The 17903-nt window shown below is 32.9% G+C and overlaps 3 protein-coding genes and 1 non-coding gene across 5 annotated transcripts; 2 read left to right on the forward strand and 2 right to left on the reverse strand.

Moving 5' to 3' along the window:
- Positions 1-1538: 1538 nt before the first annotated feature.
- Positions 1539-3841, reverse strand: LOC106777461 (protein cornichon homolog 4-like). Of its 2 annotated transcripts, XR_002665971.1 has the most exons (5): positions 3379-3841; positions 3088-3269; positions 2385-2507; positions 2177-2304; positions 1539-1895 (listed from the first exon to the last, which is right to left on the reverse strand). XR_002665971.1 is itself a non-coding variant. In XM_014665042.2 (4 exons), the coding sequence occupies exons 1-4, from the start codon at positions 3448-3450 to the stop codon at positions 2280-2282; spliced, it is 402 nt and encodes a 133-aa protein (XP_014520528.1). In that variant the 5' UTR covers positions 3451-3841; the 3' UTR covers positions 1539-2279. The 2 variants fall into 2 exon arrangements, 1 of the variants encoding a protein (XP_014520528.1); XM_014665042.2 differs by having other exon boundaries at positions 1539-2304.
- Positions 3842-4759: 918 nt separating this feature from the next.
- LOC106777116 (uncharacterized protein At4g22758) lies at positions 4760-7161 on the reverse strand. Its single transcript, XM_014664642.2, has 3 exons — positions 6719-7161; positions 5488-5704; positions 4760-5342 (listed from the first exon to the last, which is right to left on the reverse strand). The coding sequence occupies exons 1-3, from the start codon at positions 6995-6997 to the stop codon at positions 5098-5100; spliced, it is 741 nt and encodes a 246-aa protein (XP_014520128.1). The 5' UTR covers positions 6998-7161; the 3' UTR covers positions 4760-5097.
- Positions 7162-9201: 2040 nt separating this feature from the next.
- On the forward strand, positions 9202-9274 carry TRNAK-CUU. The gene has a single exon. It is a non-coding gene; the product is annotated as a tRNA-Lys (tRNA).
- A 1944-nt stretch (positions 9275-11218) lies between these two features.
- On the forward strand, positions 11219-14452 carry LOC106776542. Its single transcript, XM_014664023.2, has 2 exons — positions 11219-11442; positions 11528-14452. The coding sequence occupies exon 2, from the start codon at positions 11793-11795 to the stop codon at positions 14049-14051; it is 2259 nt and encodes a 752-aa protein (XP_014519509.1). The 5' UTR covers positions 11219-11442; positions 11528-11792; the 3' UTR covers positions 14052-14452.
- The last annotated feature ends 3451 nt before the right edge of the window (positions 14453-17903 follow it).

Genomic DNA, 17903 nt, shown 5'->3' on the forward strand with positions numbered 1-17903 from the left:
TATTGGGAATAAAGTTTTATGAAATAACGAAAGGGACCAGTATCCTATAGGTGGTTGAAATGATTTTACATTAAATGAGAATATTAAATAGGGAATAAATTATATATTCTAAATATTTCAAAATATCAATCAAGATGAAACTAAAAGTATTCTTTTTTTGTCTTCTATGTTCAATCTGAAAGTATTCTAGAACAACCAAAACGGAGGTGTGGGTGCATTTTTTTTTTTGTTTACACACTCACGCTTTGTTAATTCATTCTGGATTGCTTTCAAAAGAATTCATCTTGATTATCGTTGCAGAGTGGAAGATACTTAATATTGGGTCTTTAATTAAATTTTGATTAACTTTGAAGACAACCAAAGACATAATCTAATGATTCGTTGCAAAGGTTTTTATGTTTATTATGATCTTTGCATTATGCCGTTGACTTTTGTAAATATTTAATAATAATAATAATAATAATTTTGACATTATATTAGTAAACTTATTAAAATCAATAAATTTTATTTAACGTGTAAAAAACAGAGTTTAGTTTCTATCCACTGTCTAATTTACTTTTATATACTGTTTGTTCACAGAAACTGATAGTTCGTCAACAAATTGATAAACTGAACCATTTATTTTACTTAATCAACAAATTGATAAACTGATAGTACTATTACAACTTAAAAAGTTATGAAAATCTTAATTGATTATTGTCGTAATTCTTGTTCATTAGGGATCAGTTAATATATAAGACATGCATCAGGCCAGTATCCAATGAATCGGTGCGTCATCTGAAGTGTGAATTAGTGACGAAGACGAAAATAAAAACAAACGTCAGTTTGATTATTAAAAAATTGCATAAAAAGTAAACAAAAAAAAAAAGACAAAAGAAAGAAACAAATGAAGTGCCAACAATGGAACCTCCACATAATATTTTAAGGATTTGTTCACCTTTGTTTTATAGTAAGTTGGAAAGGAAGCAGAAAAAAAAACAGTAACTAAAAATAAATCAACAAAACAAGCTTTATTCTGCATAATATACAATATGGAGTTTCTTAATTAGCAACGATTCGTCCTTTTATGCAAAGAGGTATATAGCACAATCAACAATGTTTGATTGAAACATAAATTAGACTTAATTCAAATTTGACTATATATTTTTATAAAACAAGGACTGCAATACAATACATAAAATGTCTGAACAAGAGGAATGAACAAAAGACACGGACTTTGTTTTTGTTATTCAGAACAATGTTCTTGTTAATAGGCATAAAGATAGTTAAATATGTACTTGAGCAAGAAATTAAAATTTATTTTTATTTCAAACTTTCATAAATTTTCTTTTTGGCATTTTAACTTAACTATCTAAATTTAATGACTAAAAAGAAATTAAAGTTCTAAAACAAACACCAAGAAAGATTAAGTTAAGGAAAAATTTAGAACATATATATATATAAAAGATTGGACAGTCAAACAAGTTATTTCTGGTGTAAACTTCGATGACTGTTCATATATAAAATATTTTTCTAATTTTCAATAGCTGCAAGCCGCCTTACCCTTTTGAAGAGATTGGTGTCGTTGCATTTGCCGAAAGCTTATATTTGGAGTATGAACAATGATGCAAAGCCAAGGAAATAACAGTTAGAAAGGAAAAGAAAATGATGTCAGTAACAGATGTTGTTTTCCTTTTCATATGAGTGACCTGATAATCTGATATACGATAATGACAAGTCACCAAGTTGCACAAATAAATTAGGCTCGTATTTTCAGCTAGCCAACAATGTTTGTTCGTTAAACGTTACGATCCAAGTTGCACACTGCATTGTCTTTGATTACATTGTTTTATTTAATTGTCGTCCAAAAGATTATTATTGGCTGCTTCTGGGAAGAATCTTGAACCGATATGTGCCTGCTCATGCAAGTGTCAAAACCAACATGTTTTCAAATGAGATTACAATGAACATTAACATATTCAATGGAAACAGAAATTCCCTGGACTTGGTGGATGAATTTATATTTCAGAACTGTTTTCTTAAAACTATTTTTGTTATTTTTTCTGAGATAAAAGGAAACAAAAACACATTTCAGTGTTTTTTTAACTTCATTTTGGTAATCATTTAAGCTAAAATATTATTCTTTACCACTTTTTATGAGTACCAACAAACAATCAACACAGACCAGCAACCTCACCTCTAAAGTTCATCATTACAGTGTGAGAAGTAATTAACTGTTCTCTACCGCAAGCTTCTGGGAGTTTGCAGAACCAAATAATTCAAGCAATCAACTATAACTGCTACTCCAGTGATGAGTAAATCATCCTGCAACAGGATTAACAGCTATGAATAAAAGCATCCATTTTAACAAAATCTATATAAAATGAGAGACAAACAAACGTTACCAAAATACTGAGAGGAAAAGGGTAAAGACAAGGTAGAAGAATTTGACTAGCCGTTGCTTCTTTTCCCAGTGGAGCTGGTTGAATATCTCAGTTACATCAATCAAATGCCTTCTTCGTCTGTACCTGATCAAAGGATTAAAACATGCTATCAATACAACTATATTATTCACATTTCAGTACATTTAAATTTCAAGACTATTGTTTCATCTCCTTTAATCCTCTAACCTCTCTGCAACTATCTAACACCATGCAATGGAAAGCTAATCCCAAACTTGTATGTGTTGCAAATGTAACGAACACAAAATAGGACATAAATGAAAATTTAACTGAATGTGAGAACAAAAACCCAATAAGAAAACGAGGAAAAACATTATTTACTTGGTTTGTTTCAGCTCTCTAAACATTCCTAGACTCTCTAAAATGTAGAATACTGAAAAGACCCACAGTTTAATTAAATCCATACTCTGTTTTCTTCTCTCACCTAAATATAACAGCACTAAAGTACATTTTTTTTCTGGTAAAGTTTTCTAGAAATGGAAATCACTGGTTATCGTAGTGTATGTTTGTTTCATGTCGAGAATAGAAAGTCTCAAAGTTCAAAGTCGAGCTTTTTTCTCACTCTCAAACTGAAGACCGGAACGTTTGTAGAATCTGTGGTTGTGTATAATCAAGAAACAATGAAGCAGAATTGATACAAACTTACAATCGAATGTTGAAGAAAAGATAAGGAGCGCAGAAGAGTGCCATTATCCAATGCTGAGTAACAAGGTAGAAGAAGCATAGGGCAGCTTGCGTAGCAAACTCAGGCAAAACCAGCACATTTATTCGAGAAGAGGAGTCATAAGGATTTATATAATCAAATTCCAGGTCTGCTAGGCACATTAACTGCAACAAACGTGAAATCATGTAAGAGGGTAATATAATATATAACTTGTTTTTCCATATTATAACATTGAAGAAAAAGTTGGAAGATGAAGAAGAAGAAAAAAAAAACCTGGTAAGTGACGAGGACAAGCAAGGCAATGAGGAGGAAGAAGGAGATGAGCCAAGCAAATAGATCGCCCATCTCTCTTCTTCTCCTTCTTCCCCTTCAGTGATGGGGCGTAAGTTAGCCGGAGCCTTTTCCCGGTACGTGCGCAGTCTGCACGTTTCTCCTTCCTCTACATTTCTAGGCCATGCACGCCATGCACGCCATTCACGCAACACCACTAACTCAAACAATCATCCCCTTTTCTAGCTTATTTTGTTAAATGCTATTCATCCAATTAACTGTGTTTTTAATCCAAATAGCATTATCCAAACATAATTAATAATCCTTTCCATTTTTATCTTCTAAAAGTCGACATTTTGACATTGGCTGGTATGGTGTTCTGTGATGCAGTACTAATGTCTGATATCTTTAAGAAAACTGTATCTTTTCAAAGAAACTTAGAGATATAAAAATTGTGAGTTTATATTTTGGATTCTCTTTACAGAAATCAAAGCTCAAATTGGCAAATTTATAAAGAATAAATCAAATAAAGCTTTCAGAAATATGAAAAATTTATAAAATTTAAAATTAAAATTCTGTATGGTTTAAGAATTTTAAAAAAAAATGTTTAAATTTTATTACTGATATTCTCTGGTTACATTCATATGTTAACTTCATTAGTATACCCAAATTTATATGATTGGAGTACAATTATTACTTCATCTATTTTTCTTCACTTAATTTTCGATTAATTAAACATCACTTTCTTTTATTCCTTCCTAAATTTAAGTTTGTTATTTTACATTTGTTTGTATTAATCTGTTCAAACAAGTAGTAATCAAAATTGTTTTAATTTAAAAATAAAAAGTGTTTTACGACATATATAAGATATAAAATGTAAGCAATGCACTAATATAATATCCGACTAATACTTTTTATTTGTTAGAAATCTTCATTAGATTTGAATTGCTTTCTTTAAAAAAAAAAAATTAATCTTGTTTTAAATTCAATCGTTTTAAATGTTTTCTTTTATTGAAACTATTGTGTATTAAAATATTTACTCATTAATTAAAAACTTATTGCCATAAATATTAAATTTACGAAATTCATAACGGGAAACTTAAGAGCTTATATTTATTTATTTTTATACAATGCCAAACTGTAATTTTTTTGTACTTTATCTAATTCAAAAACTATATTCTTAAACAATTAATCTTACATAAAATTTGCAAAGTATCTTGTACATCTCTTATCATTCACAATAATAACCACAACTACAAATTACATGAGAATTTATCATATTTTATTCAAATTATACTCGATATTTCGTCACACTTTTCATTGTTTTTATGTTTTTGTAAATTAAAATTATAATTCTATCTTCTCAGTCCAAATCCAATATCCGTGAAACAAAGTTGGAGAGCATATTAATAAATCAAACACACTACAAGTTATAACTATGAAAAGTTCCAGATTTCTTTTTCACTGCGAGGATCCGAATCCCTTTAAATGAGATCGAGAAGAAGCTAATGCCATCTCGGAGATACAAATAACAGGAAGAAGTTTATGTTCACTTACGTATTAATTTAATAGCAGCTTTAATTGATGTGAATGTAAAAAATGGTAAAGGTAATATTTACCCAAGTGATAAACATACTTGAAGCTGAAAATGAGGGGTTGAAAGGCAACATATTAAAAGTCGTTGCTTTTTCCCATCATTGATTGAAGAGACTGTGAGCGTCCTCACTGGGAGCAAACAACAATGTTCCAAAGACGCTGAGCTCTTCTTACAATTTTGCTAATCTTGCGGGCAAAGAAAGAATGGATGAAGAATGGAGGAGGGTTTGGTACGGATGGAGTAGAGGCACGACTGACTAATTGGGGAGCACTTCCCGAATGAAATGAAGTCAAAATAGAAGCACTGCTATTCTTCCGCAGATAAAAACTTCTACTACCCACATCCGCAATCACTTCTGATTTATCCAAACCTTCCAACCAAAGTTCGTAATCCAAATAAATAATCTCTCCAATATTAACCACCATCTTAGAGGTTAAATAAAATTACTGCTATTTATATCTTTACTAATAGTTCTGGAAAAGTGACAAATATGATATGATTAAAATTTTACTTACTCTGGAGACTGAAATGAGAGTGATGCAATTCGAATGAAGATGTCATGCTAGGATTGATATTCGGACTTCTTCCTTCTTCTCTGTATTTATCTACCACAAGCTTGATTGTGTCGTCCACACTGGAACCCAGTTTAACCATGGTTCGAACTGGCCCTGGACTTCCCTCAACGGTCACATTAACTACCACCTTAGCCTCTTTGTCGTACCCCTTTATTATCTAATAATACAATAACACATCACCAGTCACCAAGACGAACATGAAAGTAATCGCTGTGCTTGACCAAGTTTAGCATGCCAATTACTCTATATTTTTAGTACAAGTAGTCATTAGTTAAAAGCCACGCATACTACGTCACCAAGTCTAATATTTAAATCTTTATCACTTGAGGTGCTACACAGGGTAGATTATTAAATTACATACTTCATGTTCACTAACCCCAAATGGCGTAAACAAAAAGACATTCCATGCTCATAAAAAAACAATTAAAAATCAAACACCGTAATTAATTAGTTTCTTAAAAAATAACTTAAAAGAAAGTTGTTTTATGCAAGGTTGGTCTGAGTAAATTGTGAGATGCTGTACTACTAGCAAGCATTTTCATGGATGAATTATGTTCGTGGTTGGGAATCTTCATAAACTAAGTAGATAAGGTATGCTTAATATGATATTCTTCACGCCACCTCTAAAGTTTTTCAGGACAATTCTTGCGTAAACTAAAAGCAAAACCAATGGCAGAAGGGTTGAGACAAAAGGAGAAAAACAAAATTCTCTCTCCCTCGAGTTTGACCCTTTCTTAAACCTTACATAACAATAACAGTGTTTGGCCAAACTTCAGGGTTCTTTCCAATTTCGGACCATATATGGTAAAAGAAGTACAGTTTCGTTTAATTTAACTTAGTTATTCATACCAAACTTCCCTTTTGGGTTTTCCTCAAACCAAAAGAAACGTCTTAAACAGACTCTCGCTGCTCAGGTAGCAAATTAAGCAACCTTGTCATGCAAGATATATGAAAGGATTTCTCAAAATTAGAAGTTCATCCCATTCCACCAACGTAATTTATAATCATTCAACCCTAATTTTAGCCTTCTACTAACCGTACAGAGCAACTTGATGTTCGTTGAAAAACGTTGCAAAAAGCAAACATTTCTATTTTCATGATAATCATAATAAAAAGTAATTAACTAATTAATTAAAACAAAGAACGAGAGTTTAGTAAAGTTGAGAATAACCTGCTTAGTGTGGATCCGCGGGGAGGAAAAGGGAGAAGGGGAAGAGAGAAAGGCATCAGAAAACGTTTTAGGTCGGAAAAACGAGCCTCTTCCACTTTTCCAATAATGGCTGTCAGCATCGCCGTTTTCTCGTCGTGTAAGCAGAGGCGCCGATGAGCAGCGTTTCAAGACCTTGACATGCTTTGGCTTGTTGCTCGTCCGGCGGTGGGGTGACGGCAACAGTTGCCGCGGCTTATTTCTCCGAGCGGAACCAATCGGCGAACTTTTCCTTGGAGACATAAAAGTGTGGGTGATTGAATTGGTTGAGTGAATGGAAGTTAAAAGAGAATGAATTGGGTAGTTGCGTGAATGGTTGTTGACGTGGACTTTCTTCCTGTTTATCTTTCATTAGCTTCTCCTCTGTAATGTCTATAATCTACCATTCCTAATATCTTTCATTCTTTGCCCCCACATGCTCCCAATCATTTTATTTATAATAAATACCTTTTCAAGGACTTCCTTTTTAAATTCTAATTATTATTTTAGTTTTTTCAAAACATGTAAATTTCGTTTTCTATCAACTTAAAAGAATATTAATAAATGTCTAACTTAATATAAAAATCATTAATATCATGCATTTGGTAAGTTTTATTAATAAATTTTAAATTTAGCTATAAAAATTATTAAAATTACAGTATAATAACGTCTCAATAAAACATTAATTACTTTCGGCACCGACCATCCATTATTTAATATACTTTTCTTTTCCGTTAGATAATGTATATAGTAATTTTTGGTGATAAAATAAGCACTTCCTTTTTACTGTTCTATTTTTCATTTGCCCAAGGTGCATTTCACGTTTTTCTTTCTGCACCTCCAATAAATCTAAAAAAAATAAACTAATTAAAAATTTCTAATAAACTAGCAAACTAGAAATAAATCGTATTTTGAAAAAATAAAAATTAATTCAAAATTAAAATGTTATTGATAAAGCCTGAAAAATTATCATGTTTGATTGATTATGAAATTTTGTATAAAAATGTTATTACTGGTTCTAATATTTTATTTTATTCTTTTATTTATTTATTTATTCGTCCGTAATTTCCACTAAAAAACTTGTTTTAAAAAATATTATCAAAACAGAATTTGGAAATTAAAAAACAATTGTGTAAAAGCATCATCCATAAACTAATTATATAAAAATAGTTAGGAAGTAAAAATTAATTTCATTGACCAAAAATGTAATTAAATATAAATCAATTATGGTTATTAGTTATTACTAACAATAATAATATATAAAAAAAAAAAAAAAAAAAAAAAAAAACTGGTGATGTGGTCGAAAACATGAGAAGCATAAACTTGGCATGCAAAATTTGTATACTCTAGTTAGAAAATTAATGGTGTTGTTGATATGTCGACTGCGAAACTTGAAATGATGATTACCGGATTTTGGTGTTGGCTAAGTATTATTAGATTTTGAATTAAATTTTGTTGGCTTTTATTTAGTTTAAAAGTTTGATAAAAGTAAAATTCATGTCGTTTGTTGAATTTTAAATTTTGGTTTTGGTGAATTTTCATCGAATTTTTGTTAAAGTGTGAAATTTAAGTTATTTATTGAATTTTGAAATCTAATTTTAGTTAAGTGTTACTGTATTTTGAAAACTAGTTTTGTTGGTATTTATCAAATTTTAAAATTTGATGAAATGTGAAATTTATGTTTTTTTATTGAATTTTGAATTCAGTTTTGATTAAGTATTGTCAAATTTTGAATTCTGATATTGTTAGTTTTCACCGAATTTCAAAATTTAGTTTGTCTAAATCTTGGAGTTTGTCTGCAGAAAGGAGGGAAAGAGAGTTGGGAAGTGCAGGATGTTCTGACTGCGCAAATGTAAAGAGTGTGAAATAGGATTTTTATCCAAGTCAAGCTGAAAGGGTAGTTTAGGGATTACAAAAGAATTGGGGTACAGGAAGAAAACATTCCCCTTGGCCCAATGGTCCGACCCACATATACACCTCACTGTATAGCCCAATTTGGTCCATTTCTTAATAGATTGACCTGGTCCTATAGACTAATGCGATTCTTACCTGTTTCAAAATTAAAAAATCAATAAAAAAAGATATGAAGTTTTAAAATTTAAATCATATGAATTGAAGTAATTTTAAATTTAAATATGAAAGTTTAAAAATTTAATATCGTTTTATAAAATTAATCGACATAATTATATCCACATATGGATTTGACCTAAGCTTATTTGGCCCACATGCTAAACACACCAAATAAAAATAACTAAAATCCTAATTTTACATTTTTAAAATATTCAATTTGAAAGTGATATCTCCACGGGATAATATATTTATCAGGGTTGGCTGGCTTCATCATCGTATTTTAAAAGTGTACTTAAATTATTATTCATTTTCTAATAGTTAAATATATTCGTGTGTGTGTGTTAAATAACAAGATGAAAGATTTGGTATTAACCAATAATTTAGAAACTAAAACGTAAGCCCGTCTAGCTCAGTTGGCAGAGCGCAAGGCTCTTAACCTTGTGGTCTTGGGTTCGAGCCCCACGGTGGGCGTTTTGTTTTTGTTTTTGCTGTTTTACATGTTTGTTTACTTTCTGGGCCGTAGTGATTGACTTGAGAAAAAAGAGAAAGCCCACTGGGCTAAGAAGTAACGGGCTAGTGGGTCACCACCAATAATGAGGTTTCTAATTTAAATCCCATAAACTGAAATTTGATCTTGGAAATTTTGTGATGAATTTGTTATTTGTTGGCCCATATCTTGCTTTTTCCTGAACCACTTTTACAAAGTGAGTGAAATTTGAAATGAGCTTTGTCATGGTTCCTCAGACTTTATGGCTTTCTTTTCTGATGGCATAATTAGGAATTTCAGTTCTTGAATCTTGGCCGTACGCGTGGTGATCATGGGGATCCCTCCTTCCTTACCCATCTTTACCATTTCAGATCATCTTCTTACTTTTTCTCCCTTCTCTCTTTTCACTTTCCACCACGTTTTCATTCTTACTTAATGTAAAATCTCGAATCCGTTAAGATTTATTATATTTAAATCATTTTGTGATAATGTGTATTGCTATAAGTATGTCATATGGATAATTATGTGCTGAGATAAAGTGATTGATTTGGTTATGGTGATATTTATGGTAAGAATTTTAGGGTTTTCCAGATAAATTCATCTATGGTTGATTTACTTTATACAAAAAAATGGCCTCTTATCTCCATGATGATCTCTGTGGGCCAATATTACCTTTTTTTTTCTTCTTTTTACAAATGAAAAATCTACAATAGTAAAAATAATTTTGTAGCATTCACGAGATTGACACTGGTTTATGCTAAGTTAATTATATTAAAAAAATTATTTTTTTAAAAATTGGTGCTGACGAATTAAGTGTCGAACTTGTGATTGATTTTTAAGTGAATTATGTAAACTATTAAGATCAAATTACTCACTAGAAATCTAAATTAAAAGGTTTTGAGTAGTAAAAAATACATAATATAGTTCTAATCTTTTTGCTGTGGTTTGAAAATGTGTAATAGATCTATTTAATCAATTACAACAAACTTTAACCGTTATCATATTTAAAGTGTTTACTATGTACATGTCACATCTAACACAAAATAACAACTAATGTGTCATTAATATATGATATTAGTAAACTAATAATACTAGTTAGCATCATTTTTCAGAAGAATACGTGAAAGACAAAGTTTATTTTGAATACCAATTTTTTTTAATTTAAATTAAAGTCGTTATATACTTTCATATATTTAAAAGACTATTTTAATTATTTTTATATCTTATTAGTGCACTATTATCGATACTTCTTTAAAACACATATGATAAAAATAAATTAAATGATCGTATAAAATATTTATTTTATAAAAATAACCGTGCCAAAATGTTTATATTACAGACGCCTTTTTATTAAATCTAAAAAGAACCTTGTATTAAAATCATAAATGACATCATATCATATGTTGATAATATAAATAATTTATTTCATATTAATTATCTTAAAATTCCATTTAAAATAATTCAGAATTAAGTGAAGTGACACTTATTCAGACCATATATCTGTGTTCTCTATTTTTGTTAACAAATATTAATAAAGACTATAAAAGATGAAGACTAAAAAGCCCCTTTTTTCTTTGTCAAAATTAAACAACTACAATAAATGCTAATAAAATGTAGGTAAAAGACCCACAACAAGGCCCAGAGAGCAACAGGGAAAATTATAAATAAATATTTGTCCATATTTTACTATGAGTAAATCTAATTACTTTTACAGTGACTAATAATATTACTTAAATTAGTCTAATATATTTATTTTTATATATTATCTTTTAAATATATATAATTTAAAGACAAGCTTATTTCAAAATAATTATTAAAGAATATTTAGAAAATAAACATTTAGTAATACAATTTAGGAAATTGAAATTTATTTCATGTAGAGAAATAATACAGAGAGGTTTAAAAAAACACAAACAAAACTATAGAACGTGAAACAGATGTAGAAACTCAAAACTAAAAGCCTCCTCCCGGGCGCGTGATGTCCACTTGCCAGTGAGTGGTAATTGGGCTGCGACAGCCATCATCATGTCTTGGTTTCGTTCGTGGGATAGTAACAGGTGTTATTCCAGCGTTACCTCGTTGTAGCAGTTCCCATCAACATTCCTGAAGAATGTCCCCCACTCGCAGATAGTTTCCGCGTGAAGATGACGGAGTTTGTTCTTGTTTTCTCTTTGTGCTTTGCTATTTCTGGCTCCCTTCTTTCTCCCTAAACAAACTAAATCTCTCAAATTTTTCAGCACAATAGGACACATCTTTCAAATAACATACTCCATTCCCCCCTTAAAAGTCCTGACGGAGATGGCCGCTTAGTTCCATGGCAACCCACCGGAAATTCAAATTCCGGCCGCTGCTGCCACCTGCTTTTCCCGACTGAATGCACAGAACTTGATGCCTTTGAACATGTAATAAAATAAAACCGTTCATCCTCGCTAAAGAAAACTACAGTTTTTATTCCACTTACAATTCCAATTGAAAATATTACTCTTCAACTTCCCACTTGCGATGGCGAGTAGCACACCCTCTGCCGACTCAGCTTCAGCCGATGAACTCACTGCAAAATCTGCGCACAAGCGCTACGAAGGGTTGATGACGGTTCGAACCAAAGCTATGAAGGGCAAAGGGGCATGGTATTGGGCGCACCTGGAACCCATGCTGTTGCACAACACCGAAACAGGGCTCCCCAAAGCCGTCAAACTCAGGTGCTCTCTGTGCGACGCCGTTTTCTCTGCTTCGAATCCCTCTCGCACGGCCTCCGAGCATCTAAAGCGCGGAACGTGCGCCAATTTCAATTCCGCCGCCAAACCAATCTCCTCCGTATCCCCCTCCGCCGCTGCCGCCGCCATGGTCGCCTCTCCACCACCTTCCCCGACCAACCACAACAACCGCAAGAGAACCTCAGCATCCGGCCGCGATTCATCCTACGAAGTGTCGCCGCTGGCCGTAGTGGATCCGTTGCGATTCTTCGGAGAGCTGACGTACGCGCTGCCGCAGCAACCGCATTTGATGTTGTCGGGAGGGAAGGAGGATTTGGGCGCCTTAGCCATGTTGGAAGACAGTGTGAAGAAGCTAAAGAGTCCCAAAACATCACCTGGTCCAACTCTCAGCAAAGCTCAAGTCGATACCGCTTTTGATTGTCTGGCTGATTGGGTCTACGAATCCTGTGGTTCTGTCTCTTTCTCCTCTCTGGAGCACCCCAAGTTCAGAGCGTTTCTTAATCAGGTTGGGTTACCCTCAGTGTCTGTCAGAGAGTTCGCTGGAAGTAGATTGGACGCGAAGTTTGAAGAAGCTAAAGCAGATTCAGAAGCGCGAATCAGAGACGCTTTGTTCTTTCAAGTAGCCTCGGATGGGTGGAAACGGAAGGGGAAGAAGTACTGCGAAGAGAAGTTGGTTAACATGACCGTTAATCTTCCCAATGGGACCAGTTTGCACAGAAGGACAGTGTTTGTTGGCGGTTCTGCTCCTTCCAGTTACGCGGAAGAAGTTATTTGGGAGACAATTACCGGCATTTGTGAGAATGTCGTGCAACAATGTGTTGGCGTTGTTGCGGACAAGTTTAAGAAGAAGGCATTGAGAAACTTGGAGAATCGAAACCCTTGGATGGTTAACCTTTCTTGTCAGTACCAAGCGTTCAGCAGTTTGATCAAGGACTTCAACAAGGAGCTCTCGCTGTTCAGCACCGTAACTCGGAATTGTGTCAAGCTCGCGAGTTTCGTTAACTACGAAACTCGAGTGAGGAACAGTTTTCACAAGTACCAACAGCAGGAGTACGGACATGCGTGGTTGCTCCGAACGCCGTTGCTCTCGCGGGAGTTCGAGTCTTTTGACACTGTGTATGCAATGATGGAGGACTTGTTGAGTTCGGTCGGGGCACTACAGCTGGTGCTTTTGGACGAGTCTTTGAAAATGGCATCCGTAGAAGACCAGAATGCGAGGGAAGTCGGGGACATGATAGGAGATGTGGGGTTTTGGAATGAGTTGGAAGCGGTTCATTCATTGGTTAAGTTGGTGAAGGAGATGGTTCGGGAGATTGAAACAGAGAGGCCTCTTGTAGGGCAATGCCTTCCACTATGGGGTGAGTTAAGGGCACGAGTGAAGGACTGGAGCTCAAAAACTCAGGTTGCGGAAGGAGAGGTGGAGAAAATTATTGAAAAAAGGTTCATGAAAAACTACCACCCTGCTTGGGCTGCAGCTTACATTCTTGATCCTCTGTATTTGGTGAGGGACACGAGTGGGAAGTACCTTCCACCGTTTAAGTACTTGACACCGGAACAAGAGAAAGACGTGGATAAACTCATAACAAGGCTCGTTTCAAGGGACGAGGCTCATATTGTTCTAATGGAGCTTATGAAATGGAGAACGCAAGGGCTTGACCCAGTGTACGCTCGTGCTGTGCAGATGAAAGAGAGGGATCCTGTTACTGGGAAAATGAAGATTGTGAATCGCCAAAGCAGTAGACTTGTGTGGGAAACTCATCTCACCGAGTTTAAGTCCTTGGGAAGAGTTGCGGTTAGGTTGATTTTCCTTCACGCAACTTCGCCTGGCTTCAAATGCAATTGGTCTTCCTGGAGATGGGTGTGTGCACAAGGACACTCCAGAGAAGCACTGGATAGGATTCACAAGTTGATTTTCACAGCAGCTCATTCCAAATTGGAAAGAAAGGATTTTTCAGGTGATGAAGAGAAGGATGCAGAGCTGTTGAGCATGGCAAACGGTGAGGACGATGTCTTAAACGAGGTTTTTGCGGACACTTCCTCTGCGTGACAATTCTTTTAGGAATTTTAATTTTTAGGATTCATTCAATTCTTTCCACTACCTTCTCTTCTTTCTCTCGTTCCTTTATAGTTATTTTCTTATTTCTATCTAGTATTTGTTTCTAGCTCTGGTCATCTGGCGATTGAATTTTTGTATTCCTGCTACCTGACCTCGTGATTCGAGCAACTTCCCATCGGTAACCGTCGCATATGATTTATCTGCAAGTCGTTAAATATCCTGGGAACTGAGAAAGGATATGTATCTTCTTTGTTCGTACAGCTACAGAAGTAAGTGCTTGACCAGCACTTATTTGTAAAGGCCACAAGAGTATCGTAGAAAATGTATGTTGTAATGTTCCTGTAGTAATTTTGAGAATCAATAATATAATCGTTGACGGGAGGCTTTTGCTTTTTTTTTTGTAAGTTTTCCTATAATCTAAGATCGAATCTATGCTCAAACTTTATCAGCAATTTGGAATTATAGCCAGGAGTGAGCAATGCAAAGAGTGCTGTTCCGTTTTATATCTTTCGCAAACAGCTGCAATTATTCTCCAAATATATGAAACGTTTGGCACGAGAAATTGTCTTGATGGAATGTGGCATCAGATATTGTTTCTGTTGTAGAGAATCTTGAATGGCACATGACATGATGATGATGCATTCGTAAAAATCTGAGTTGTTACTCCGTTTTCATCACTCCTAAATTGGTGAATCTTTTTCTCTCCAAAGTCCAAAGGCATTAAGCTTTCTTCCTAAAGTCAAACTCGTGCATTAATCATCCCAAAGTCTTGTTCAACTCACGTCAAACACGCAACTTTACAAATGACCATTGCTTTCAAAGTTCAGTCTCGACGTTGATTCTTAATAAACTCTTTGGATTGTTTTGTCCGCAGAACATAAAGAACGCCCTACCCCATGGAATTTGTTTGTTAGCCAACACGAACATTGGACGTAAACTTATTGGGTCCCAATTCTTTTTCTCTTTCCGCTGGCAAATATAGAACTCTAATCCTTCTAGTTACTTCAAACTTCCCTCAAAAAGATGTTTCCCCTCTTAAAATAAGTACTCACATACAGAACAATTCTATACTATCACGATAGGAGATGACCGGTCCGACTGATCAACTAGGCACAAATAAAACATTTGATTCAACCTTTTTTTAATGTCAAAATAATGACTATTTAATGACTATAAATAGTCATCGATTAGATTATTAGTAGAGGATAGAAGAATACGACCTATTATAGGATATATAGTGTATTATAGACTAATGATTATTAGGTTTCAACTGTATTATTTTATTCCACTTCTTAGAAAGAAAATAATTTAAATCAAAATACTTAATAGTATGACATATAATGGAACCGTAAACAGTAAAGTAAAATTCAATCCACAAAATCATTTGATCTATGGACAACATCATTGTGGTAAAGATTGTAATGCCAGAGGAATAATTACACTAGGATATAGAGGGGGAGGTCACAAACATCTATACTGTCAAATTGACCGCACGGTTGTGAAAATAAGAGATAGATAGATTGGTCAGTCTCCAACAATAGAAACACCTAAGCATCACTCCTAACCAAGATTATCACAAGAATTACTTAGTGTAAAATGAGTTGTGATTAGACAGTGATTAAGATTTCATTAATCACAAGTCCATTTCGAAAAGTATAAATAATAGTGGGAAGTAAAAAGGTAAATAGTTATATTTATTGCAAGTTTAAAATTTTACAATAATTCCTAGTTAGACTAATCATTAACTTGCGTTAGAGTACCTTTTACAGGTACATTGAATGGTCTGAAACTTAGACAGAGAATGAGTTAGAGTGTCTTTCATAAGTATACTGGACGATATGAAACTTGGACAAAGAATAATTAAAACTAAAAATAAGCTAACTTAAAAGAAAATTTAAAGAAGTGTTTGTGAAAATTCTTGATCTTACACATGAAACCGTGTATATATATATATATATATATATATATATATATAGAAGTTGAAGAGAAGAGATCCAATAATAATAATTGGTTGTTTATAGAAGTTACTAAGCTAGAAAACCTAGGAGGTATCATTCTAAGGCGTGTGGAGAAGAAGCATGAGTTGAATTTTGAAATGTGTTTATGGGTGAAGGGCAGAGACAGTTGGATGTGGTGCATAAATACAAAATATATAATAAAGTTTTGTTGGGTAACTTGTGTTTTAAACATTGTTTTGATGTGTGATGCAGAGAGAAAAAGAGATTGGTGTGAGAGGACCCAAAGCAAAGGAAGGGTGTCGGCATGAAGTAGCACAGAAAATGCTGGAGAGAGCGATTCTTCAACAACGAATCTCAACCGACTTCTTTCTTTTTTCAAACCTTTTCCCCATTTCACAAGGGGTTGTTGAAACAAAATTATTATCATTCATTTTATTCGCAAAAAGTTCAATGTCTTAATTTGCTTCAAGGGAACATTTTCTTCAAGCACCACAACAATTTCTAATTATATATTGCACATCATAAAAGGGAAGGTCGTACTCCTATGATCAAATCCTGACGTCAACATTACAAAACCCTTCTTACTTCTCTTCTATTCCATCACTTTTTCATCTTATACTGAATTAAATGGATGAAAAATAGAAGTTTATTGAATAAAAAATATTAAGACTGAATTAACAATGAAAATAACTAAACTTAGTATTTTAACATTACTTTAGTTATGAAAATTGCAAGTTAAGAGATACAACTAACTATAACCATTTACATTATTTGTCTCTTTTCAGTTAAAAAAAAAGTGCCCAATTGATAGTGTGCTTATTAACTCACATGCGTCATTTATGCTGCCATTGATTATGGTTATGGGGACTCTTGTACCTCTTTTTTTTTGTCAGGGTATTTAAGTCTTCAAATCCTTTCCACTCATGCCAGATATATGGAAACTTTATAATTCTTTTTCTTAATTTAAAACATTATATACTGATTGTTTATAGATGGTTTATAAATGATTACGTATTATAATATCATTGATTATCGTAAGAAATTGATTTTAAATTGTTTTATAAAATACACTTTAATTAATTAGTATAATAAAAAAAACTAAGAGTGTATTAACATTAAAGAGAGTAACCACATTTTCAAGTATTGAAAGAAATACATGGAAACCTGCCCTATATGTTCATGAGAAAGTGAAATAATTATCTATAATCTATAATATTTAGAATTCTTTTACGAGGATCTATCCTTGCATTATATATCTATTTTGTAAGATGATTAAAAATCCGATCGTATATTTAGAATATCAATCAATGATCTTGTAATAAACACGTTTCAACTTCTTTTGTTTTTCTTTAATACTCGTTTGTTGTTTATAAACATATTTTTACGTTCATTTGACACATAATATAAAGGTAAAATGGTTATAAAAGTATAAATATTTATATTTTTTTAAAAAGAATAGAATAAAAAGTAGAAAAGAATAATATTAAATGAAGATAAAAAATTTAAGTGTGTCAAATAATATTTTTCTTTGTAAAATCATCTTCAATATTCGATAGTTTTTTTTTATTTGATGTTCGAACTAATTTTTTATTTAAAAATAGAAGTTCAATATTTCAACGACTGCTTACAAAGAAATTACACCTTTATATATACACCTACAATTATTATAGACGGTCTACAAACATAATCACAAGTTTATACATTTATCAACAATATCAATTAAAATATATAAATGTGCATGTGTTTTGGCTAATGGTAATAATATATAGTAAATTTGTTCATACCATTCTCTTTTGTGACTGTCTTCACGTCGAAGGATGATTTTGAAAGAGAGGAAATTAATAAATTTGAAGAAATTTAAAAATAAGTTTATTGTTATTTTTTT

Source organism: Vigna radiata, chromosome 11 (genome assembly GCF_000741045.1).
Source record: "Vigna radiata var. radiata cultivar VC1973A chromosome 11, Vradiata_ver6, whole genome shotgun sequence".
Classification (NCBI taxonomy): Eukaryota; Viridiplantae; Streptophyta; class Magnoliopsida; order Fabales; family Fabaceae; genus Vigna; species Vigna radiata.

Coding starts and splice junctions, on each gene's coding strand:
- LOC106777116 (XM_014664642.2), bottom strand. CDS start 6,997: ATGTCTCCAAGGAAAAGTTCGCCGATTGGTTCCGCTCGGAGAAATAAG. Junction 5,705..6,718: donor CGCGGATCCACACTAAGCAG/GTTATTCTCAAC, acceptor TTGTATTATTAG/ATAATAAAGGGGTACGACAA. Junction 5,343..5,487: donor CTCTCATTTCAGTCTCCAGA/GTAAGTAAAATT, acceptor TTTGGTTGGAAG/GTTTGGATAAATCAGAAGTG.
- LOC106777461 (XM_014665042.2), bottom strand. CDS start 3,450: ATGGGCGATCTATTTGCTTGGCTCATCTCCTTCTTCCTCCTCATTGCC. Junction 3,270..3,378: donor TTGTCCTCGTCACTTACCAG/GTTTTTTTTTTC, acceptor CGTTTGTTGCAG/TTAATGTGCCTAGCAGACCT. Junction 2,508..3,087: donor CTTTTCTTCAACATTCGATT/GTAAGTTTGTAT, acceptor TCCTTTGATCAG/GTACAGACGAAGAAGGCATT.
- LOC106776542 (XM_014664023.2), top strand. CDS start 11,793: ATGGCGAGTAGCACACCCTCTGCCGACTCAGCTTCAGCCGATGAACTC.